Genomic DNA, 9,919 nt, shown 5'->3' with positions numbered 1-9,919 from the left:
CTTACTATACATACTAACTCCAGGATTGCACTACAGTGGGGAACAGGGCATATACCTGTTTAAATGAAATGAGTTTCAGTTAAATGAGTTTTCAGTGAAGTGAACTTTCAGTGAATTGTGCTCAGGGAATTCATTTTCAGTGAAATGAGGCTTCGACGAAATGATTTTCAGTGAAATGTATTTTCTTATCAAACAAAGTAGACCTATATATATATATATATATATATATATATATATATATATATATATATATATATAAATATATATGTGTGTGTGTGTGTATGAATGTATATAGACTAACATTTAGTCAGTATATATATATATATATATATATATATATATATATATATATATATATAAACACTTAGTTTATTACAGCAGTAACAGTCAGTTTATTACAGCAGTAACAGTCAGTTTATTACAGCAGTAACAGTCAGTTTATTACAGCAGTACTGCACTTCAGGATGCTAGAGTTATTTGTCACAGTTAGCATTCAGAATTAATGCTGAATAAAACACAGATATCTCAGATGTGATGATTTCTCATACATTACTGCCTTATTACTATCAACATAATGATATCAAGAAATAACAGAATGCTTACATTTAAACTGTCCAGGTTTTCACAGAATGTCTAGATTTTTGTCTCTTATTTTTGGTCTCCCTCCCCCCGAAAATAAAAGTGGGATTTTGGGGTATATCAGTTAGGACTTAGCTCACTAAATAATAGAGAATAACAAAGATTTGAGTTTCAAACTTAATATCATTCAGAGAATGCATAGTAACAAACATATTTTATTCTAGCAACTTACTAACTTTCTAAGAAAAGTATATAAAATGTGTCCATATTTTTAGGCCTTTGTCCCCCCCCCCAATTATTTTTGGCTTTGTCCATATTTCTTATGCTAAGAGGTTGAGAAGTACGACAGAAGGTATTTTGAAATCCAGGAAGTTGAAGCAGGCTTAAATAACTTGCTCACTTTCATACATTAAAGGCTACCATCAGAATCCAGACCTGAGTATCTAGAATGTCCAGACTTGCAGCTCATTGCTCTCTTGTCACTAACTGCAGCCAATGAATTGCCCCTTAATCCAGTGATGCCCTCTAACCAGAGAGCTACTTAAGAGTTTTACTCCATAGAATGTAGGGGGTATTATTGTTGCCTTGCCAACATGTTATTGTGTTAAAATAAGGACTGAGTAGTAAACAAAAGCCATATGATATACTCTGACAATGCACTGCAATAAGGAGACTAGTATACTGTAATACTAGGCCACTTAACCTTTCAACCTGCAGATTAAAGAAACATAACCATGCAACATATGCACTTGTGCAAGCACATGCACCACATACAATCAGCACACGTACATATACACTCACAACACACATGTCGCTGACACATGGGCACTGTGTAAAGACAGACACATGCACACACACACACACACACACACACACACACACACACACACACACACAGTTCTAACAATTCACAAGGTCATTTCTCAAATGATATCCACTTTCTGTGTTCCTGTTTATTGACAAGACTAACAGTAAGCAAGTGACAGGATTCCTGGAACAAGTCTTCATAGTGCCAGCTGCTGGAAGTATTTTGGAAATGACTTGATGCCATTCTTCACAAAATACCTCAAGGGCATCAAATGCAGAAAACACAGCAAAAAAGCTGCTTCTTTACTTGTAGCAAATAGCTAATTATTCCATGGCTGTGTGGCACAATGAAAAAGAGAAGGTTCTGCACAACTGGAGCCATGCAATAATGTTTGCAGCTAAGTTCTGTGTTCAGAAACTAGTCTGTAGATGGGTGTGACAGACGGCCTTCCTTGCACTTTCCATTTACTTCATGCATTTGATTGTGATCACATTAACTGCCTTAGTTTTTAATACAGCTTTGCTTTCAGGATGTCAGTTGGAACCAGCTCTGCTTCCCTTTCTTTAAATGGAATATTCAGTCACTGAGCTGAGCATGCTCATTGAGTTGGCTGCTGTAATATATAAACAAGGAAACCATGCGAGCAGCAGCACTTGAGCACAACATCACAGAGACAGATTGCCTGCCCAGACATCATTCACAGCAACTGAAAGCAGAGGCATTGACTTGGTAGCAGTATCTGTTCCTACTCTCTAGTTAATGCGCTGAGAAACACAACCAGGATTATACTGAACCAGCGTTGAATAGACAGACTTTTTTGCCTGTCTGTCTCTCCAAGGACTGAAAAACTAGAAATAAAGAGACTCAGAAAAGGGTAAGAACCTAATGTGAACAGGATCTCGAAGAGAAATAATTGCTTTAATTTTGGATGTCAGACCGAGCTCCACAACTGCGTATTTAAGACAGATTTGAAATAATAGGAATCTGCTGTATTTATTCCTGGAAACCAGCACATTTGTAAAATAGCTAAGCATTTGTAAGGTACTGTTTCAGTTTCTTGTGAGCTGTTCTTTCTCACTTGAAGGAAAAAAACAAGCACAAGTGAGAGTTGTTGGTGACTTTACAAGGACAAATATTGAAGCAAAGATGTCAGAAAAGGAGGGTGAAGTTATGGGGATTTGCACCAGCTACCAGACAGTGATGCCCCACTTTGTCTGCATCATGGAAGAGGAGTACCCCAAGCCTCTGCCACCGATGAAGGTACCCAAAGGTCGGGGTAAAGTCCGTCGACCCAGACAGTCAAGGTTCAAGACCCAGCCTGTCACATTTGATGAGATCCAAGAGGTGGAGGAAGAAGGGGCATCCCCAACAGATGAGGAGAAGGCAAAGAAATCCTTCCTTATGTCACTGGAGTGCCTACGGAGAAGCACACAGAATCTGAGCTTGGAGAAGGGCCCCAAGGCCAGCACTGCCACAGGTCATCACATCAGCTGCCGAGGCAAACTACACAATAGCCTTGATTCAAGTGACTCAGACTCCGCACAGTGTTAAATGTGCCTCACCGTGTCCAAGAAACCATAACATTGTGTGTGCTGCAGCCAAAACTGCTTCTTAAAGATCCATCACTTCAGCAAGCACAAAACTTGATTTCTGCTTCATAATGAAGTACGAATACTTATTATATGCATATATATTTTTTGTGAAGAATAGTACATAAATTTTATATTTTTGAAGAAGTGATCTTTTTACAAAATTCTAGTAGCAGTTTATTTCAATTTCTAGCTTTTTCTGTCTGAGATATTTATTATGTAATTACAGCTAGATTTCCTTGAAGAAACCTTACCAAATGACTTGAAAATGAAGCAGTTAGACTATCAAGGGTTCTTTTCTTGTGTATGCGAGTGTGTGTGTGCATGTGTGTGTGTGTGCTCGCGCGTGCGTGTGTGAGCGTGTGTGTGTGTGTGTGTGTGTGTGTGTGTGTGTGTGTGTGTGTGTGCATTTCACTTTGCCAAAAATGACATTTGAGTATAACAACTAAAGCAGTAGGCTTTACTTCAATACATTACCAGTACCTTACAACCTTAAGGGAATGTCTGACATGTTTTTTGTTCATTTTTACAGATTCTGCCCAAATATATTGTATGATTACACTGTGTAGAGTCAAATACTGCTAATTTGCCACACTGCTCTTCTATTTTGTGTATTACAAATTATCAAAAGCATTAAATTAAATCATTTATAAACAGTTTTCAATGTATAGATAATAAAGAAAAAAAATAAAAGACCAGTTTGCAGGAGGTTGTGTTACTGCAAGCATTTCCTTTACAGATCTGATGCTGTAGGGCTAGCAGGAAAGAGGGTGTCTTAAAATTGCCTGACAGTTTACATTTGGCTGTTCTGTTAAAAACTGGAACCTAAAGTCAAGACTCCTTTATATGGTAATATTAGTTCACATAGCTTGTTCCAACCTATTGCTTTGTGGGAGTGCCTTTTCTAAGACAGAAGCAGTCATACATGTCTATTTTCTCTGACATTTAATGCTCAGATCCTTTGTGTCTACTGATAAAGGTTGAATGAAGCATTTCTAAAGCATGCTTGAGTTTCTGCTTAGTACAAATTGTAGACACCTCTGCAAACATAGGGCAACTAACACATATACTCTGCAACTGCAGGACTGTACATTTGCAAAGTAACTTGCTCATTTATTTTGGATTCACTGGCAATGAAAGGCACAGTGACGTATGTGTTCCCTCATTCAAGGTTGTGCCTCCTAGAATTCTGCAATAAGTTTATAGGTAATACTCTGACATAGGTTACTGTAATGTGCACCAGAATAGATTTTAAAGAGCAAAATCAGCTTACTGTGACCGTATTTCTTTTAATATCACTGAATTTTCTTTAAAGTGAATTTCTTGTTGCTTTTAATAGGGTTCCTTTACATCTTTAATGAACAAACAAAGGAGGTGTAATGATTACCAAGCTAGGCTCTTTGTTTCTCATTCCCTGCCTGCTGTTTTGCATTCTTCCTCTAGGTGAGGAATGCTCTTTATATGCAATACAATTATGTGTAATACAATCACATGTTCCCTTCCTAAAGTATCATGAGTCCCCAGACTGTCTTGCTGTTTCTTCACAGTTCAGGAAGGATACAGTGGGTGTTGATCAAGGAATGCGTTTCCTGCAAAAACATAAGTGTGGTGACCTCTTTCCATTTTATAAAATGAAAACTCAAGACTATAGTTGCCAGCTGTACAAGCAGTCTCTACAGGCTGTGACAAGTTGACTAGTCACTGGTCAGTACATGTAAACTTAAATACAACTAAAGCTAAACCACTGTGAGGACTCAGGAAGCTGCTTTGGTTCCTATAAACAACCCTTGCATTGTCTGTTAATTTTACAGATGTTAACTTACATCCACAAATACAGCTTTGATATCAGTCTCCAGTCTTTTATCTTGTCATATTTGTAATGTCCTCTTCTCACACTTAATATTTATATTGTTGATTAACATTTGTTTGTATTAGTGTTTACATTTAGGCAGTCAAATAAATTTTGAATTTGAATTTAAAATACATTCATAGCTTATTCAGTTTCAGTTGCAAGTGAAAGAATGTTGCATGAATTATGACTTTACATTTGCAAAGCATACCATTTAAAAGAGGTATTACTAGCGACCTGGTAGTGTGAACCTTGACGGTAGATAATTGTAATTGTTAAGTGACACCCTGACCCCATGTGAAAAAATGGGGAAAGTGGGTATGGATGTGTGGATGGATAATTATTTTCAACATAATCTACATTGTCTGTGCTGTCTGTAGAACATTACTAGTGGACTTATGCAAGGCAAAAGGCCTTTGGGTATCCAGCTGTATATACAGACACACTGTGCACTTCTCTTTTTGCCTAGACTGGCAATACACTATCCATTAAATGTTCAGTCTGGTCAGTAAAATCAGTGAATGTACTCTGAATCAATAAAGAACAATAAAATCAGACTTAATTATTTATTAAAATACACTACTAATACTTTAAAAGTAGAAGTCTTCATGAATACTTTTAGCCAAGGTGCTAGCAGTGTGTTATATCCCAGACTGATTTTATTGATGTTTATTCATTTATAATACAAGTTGTATATTATTAATATGTTGTAAATGTTCTATGTTTATTGTACCTGCTGCAACAAGTTTATCAGTTTGGTCTTTTGTGTTCTATGTTTATTGTATTTTAAATTTGCTAACTGGGTAGTCCCACAAAGCCTCAGATCATTTTTCATGACAGCCTCAAGGAGTACAGAAACTCTACTTTAAAGATCAGTACAGAATAGTATATAATACAACTATTTTTCCGCAGAGTTGCAAAATTTATACATATTAGTTTATACACACCAAATTTGCTAGTTTGAATAGAAAAATAAGATTGTCCTAACAACAACAAATAGAACAAGTGCTTGGTTCTAAGCCACAGTTGTAAAGCAATGTTATAAATAATAATTAACATAATGGCATGGATTAGAAAGGAGTTCATATCTTCAAGTGTCTGCTTACTTTTGAAATATTTTAAATGAGACCCACCCTGCCACACTGCCCCCTAAAACCCATCTGTCGGTTAGTCAAACTGGATAAGTATTACTTTTTTGGTGAAGTTGTTTTTTGGAGGGAGAGAAATTGGCCTGCCTAATGAAATCAGAAGTATATGTTTTAATGGGATTGTCTGTAAGCTGACATAGAAGCCTAAACTTAACATTAAAACCCTGATTAATTGGAACCCTAAAACCTTAACCATAACCCTAAAACTGTAATACTAACCGTAAAGTCCTAATCCTAAAACCTACAGTTTTCCCTAAAGCTCTAACCATAACTGTAACCCTAAAACCCAACTCTAAAGCTATAATCTTAAAACCCTAACCCTAATCCTGCAGTTCTAACCCATGCCCTAACCCTAAAATCTTAACACTAACTATACAACTGTCTTTCAGTTAGTATAACTCACAGCTACCTTCGTACAACAAAGTTGCCATCCAGAAAAAGGAACCATGACTCTATTGCAAGATATACCACCATATGGCGTTGTTGTCTTGATAACTATGAGCTACTAAACATATTATATGAACTTGGATATCAATAAAAAGCAAGTTATCAGATGTAGTTTTCTTTTTCAGTTTGAAACCATAAAAGAGCTAGATAAAGACAGCCTGTGTCTGTATTTAACTTAGTCTAGATTTCATGGTCCTGGCAAGAAAATTAGACAAAGCTGGGTTACAAATTCACACATGAAATAGAAAATAAAAAAGATATTTTGATTGTTCGGCTCTTAGACTTCTTCAAAAATAACCTAAAATATAAACAAAGAAAAAGTTATTAGAAAAGGAGAAGATAATTTATTAGCAAGGCACAATATGGAATGTGTTACTATGTAATAACATCCCTAATGGAGTGAGTTATATCACAAGACAAAAGCAAGCACTACCATAGTAGTATGATAAAACACAATAACACTCAGCAGTAAAATTCTTCACTGCTGTTATAGCTCATTTGTAACTGCCTTTTCTCCTTTAGTTGATGCAAGCATACTGACAAGCTTTGTGGTATTGTCATTGGCACATATATATTTTTGAAGATGTCCCTGGGATAAAATGTCATTTTGAGCTTTGACTTCCTTTTACAATATGTGTCCACATACCTCTCAACTGTCCCTGATTTTCAGGGACGACCCTGATTTTGACTCAAATTTTAGCTCTGTCCCTCTTAATCCCTCCTAAAACTACTGACTTTTGGAGGAAAGGTGGTGATTTACACTTAATGAATAATGACAATAATTAAGAGTTATAGACTTCCTTTACTTCAGAAAATGTGTATTAATTCATATGCTCTGATTCTGTCAATGTTTCAAGTTAATAGCACTAATATTTTAAAAGTGTCCCTGATTGTCCCTGATTTTTTTGTGACTTGTCCCTGATTCTGTTGAAATTTGCCCCCGATTGGTTGAGATGTCTGTGTGTCCATAATTGAGGATCTCCATAATTTAAGAATTACATGAAGTCAAGTGATAACTTTTCTGATTACTTTCTGCTTTCCTTTACTGATTACTCTAAATCTAATGTGTAATGAACTTGCAAGAGTCAAACCTTGTTCACTTCTTCATATCAAAGACTAAGTTATTATCTAATGTAAGTTAAAATCAATTTGAGAACAAAAGACAAGTTATGCTGTTTGTGGTAGCTGTGTCAATGATGTTCGGTATTTTTAATTAATTAATTTATTTATTTGTTAAACTGACTAGTGAACTGTTCCTCAGCCTCTTTTAAGTCATAGCCTGAGTCGCAAGGGCAACTCCTCACCGTTTGTGTGGAGTTTACATTTTTCCCTGTGTCTTCATTAATTTTCAGTAGGGACTTTTGTGTCCTCATATGTCAAAAAATGCTGGTTAATTGGTTACTCTAAACAGTCCTTATTTCCTGTAATTACCTCACCCTTGTGGCCCGGACCATGGCTAAAAATATCTGAGGACCAGTTCACTTACCCAGTTATCATATGAATAAATTAATGGCAAAGCACTCAAAAAACTCATAGTCACAGGAGAACATGCAGATAACACACACAGTCAGTAACTGTCAGTCAGAACTGCACCCCAATCCATGGGGCCTTGGGTCAGAAATTTTAACCCCTGAGCCTCTGTGCTATTGTATGCCAGGGTACTGTCTACCCTGGATTAATGTAAGTTTCTGCTGTGTACAGCTACATTCTGAGAATGATTTTCTTCCCAAAACAATGTACAATAAAATGGAAAATGAAATAAAGTGCATACAACTGGTAACTTTCAATTGATTAACAATACTGTAAGACTAGGTTTTAAAACTTCAGTTACTAGTGTCCAGATAGAAGAGAATGAGAAAATCAGATGGTCATAGATTTAGGCATTTGTGTACCAAGTAAAATTAATAAAGATCTCCCAAAAAGCTTGCATTCATGCAAAACAGTAAGCAAAGAACAACAACCACCAATTGCATGATATCCAGGCTTGAGGCAGATGTAGATTCCATACAAAATGTATTTTATTTTATTTAAAAAAAATATGAGTTAAGTGCTTTCGTCCAACCTGCCAGGGCTTCTTCAGCACTAATGCACATTAATCAGTCTCTCTTTAAATGACCAGAAAAATATACAGTTTAACCAATCAATAGCCACTTTGGAGCTCCATTTAAAAAAAATTAAAAAATAAAACATTTTACATTTAAAACCTCTCTCTAGACATTAAAAATTGACATTGTGATTATACAATATTAATAAACATCACTTATTTGTATCTAAAAAAATTCTCAAATGTTTGTGCCAAATCCATACAAATTACAACTTTGCTGCTCTCATTTTAAGTACAGAGTTGATTGAAATATAATCATTAAGACCTGGCTTTGAGGCTGCATCCAGCCTAAGTTGCCAGAGAAGCTCCATATAGTCCAAACAATTTTCCCATGCTCCACCTCTAACATCTTGTGGAACAATTTTCAAAATATGAAAAACAAATTTCTTAAACCCCTTACACTCAATAGAAATTCTGTATAGTGCATTGTTGTGATTGGCCTTCCTCACATCGTAAAGGTGTTCATAGATCCTTTTAGAGAGCTTCTTCTCAGTCTTCCCCACATAGAATGAATGACACTGATTACATAGGGCCAAGTATACCAGCCCTACTGAATTGCAGTCACCTTTCTTAAATGTAATGGTCGTCTAGGTTACATTCCCTAAAGTCACATGTTCCTTTTCTGCACCTATCACATTTTGTGGTCCCGTTCTTTATAGTGTGCTTACCCTTCTCTAATAATTCCTTAATATTCTTGTGTACTTTGTAGATAAAGGTGGCTTCCCCCCAAGTGTTGGTAAAGCTCTTTGTCAGTTTTCAAAATGGCCCAATTCTGTGAAATAATATTCTTTATTTTTTTTTACTCAACCCATCATATTTTATTGCCATCGCTTGCTGAAAAGTATTAGAAGTGGGCTGCTTACTAACACCTATATCCTTAAGTAAGTCTGGTTTGCCCCAAATACATGTAAATGTTGAACTTTTGTTCTCTGTCACTTCCTTCTTTGCTGACCTTAATAATTCTATGGGGTACCCTCTTTTCAGGAACATAAATGTCATAGGGTTCCTTCTCTAAAGCCTCGTCATTCTAGCAGCTCTAATAAAATGACTTTTCACTAGGTTCCTCTTACAATACATGGGATGACCACTGTCAAAATGAAGGTAACAATTCAAAAACATTTCTTTCCTATATATTTTAGACATTAAAGTGCCGTCTTCCCAAGTAAGTTGAACACTGTATACTTTTCTCATTGGTGTTATAGATAAACCTCAAAAACTCTGTGCTTCCAGTCAAATAATCTAAAAAAGCTTTTATTTCAGGGGAGTCCCCTTTCCATGTAAAAAACATATCCAAAAATCTACCATAAAAAGACCATAATGGTGCAAACTTAGAGCTGAAAACAAATTTTTTCTCCTAATATAGCAAAATTAAATTTGTGAAAATGGGGTCGCAAG

General features: G+C 35.9%; 1 protein-coding gene across 1 annotated transcript; it reads left to right on the top strand.

The window, feature by feature from the left end:
* The first annotated feature begins 2,025 nt into the window (after positions 1–2,025).
* LOC122811518 (uncharacterized protein C11orf96 homolog) lies at positions 2,026–4,961 on the top strand. Its single transcript, XM_044083404.1, has one exon. It carries the CDS (start codon positions 2,534–2,536, stop codon positions 2,936–2,938), a length of 405 nt encoding a protein of 134 aa, XP_043939339.1. The 5' UTR covers positions 2,026–2,533; the 3' UTR covers positions 2,939–4,961.
* Positions 4,962–9,919: the final 4,958 nt, after the last annotated feature.

Source organism: Protopterus annectens, chromosome 9.part0 (assembly GCF_019279795.1).
Source record: "Protopterus annectens isolate FY-2018-M chromosome 9.part0, PAN1.0, whole genome shotgun sequence".
NCBI classification, from domain to species: domain Eukaryota; kingdom Metazoa; phylum Chordata; order Ceratodontiformes; family Protopteridae; genus Protopterus; species Protopterus annectens.
Note: the sequence above shows the minus strand (reverse complement) of the source record. Positions and strands in the feature narration are given on the sequence as shown.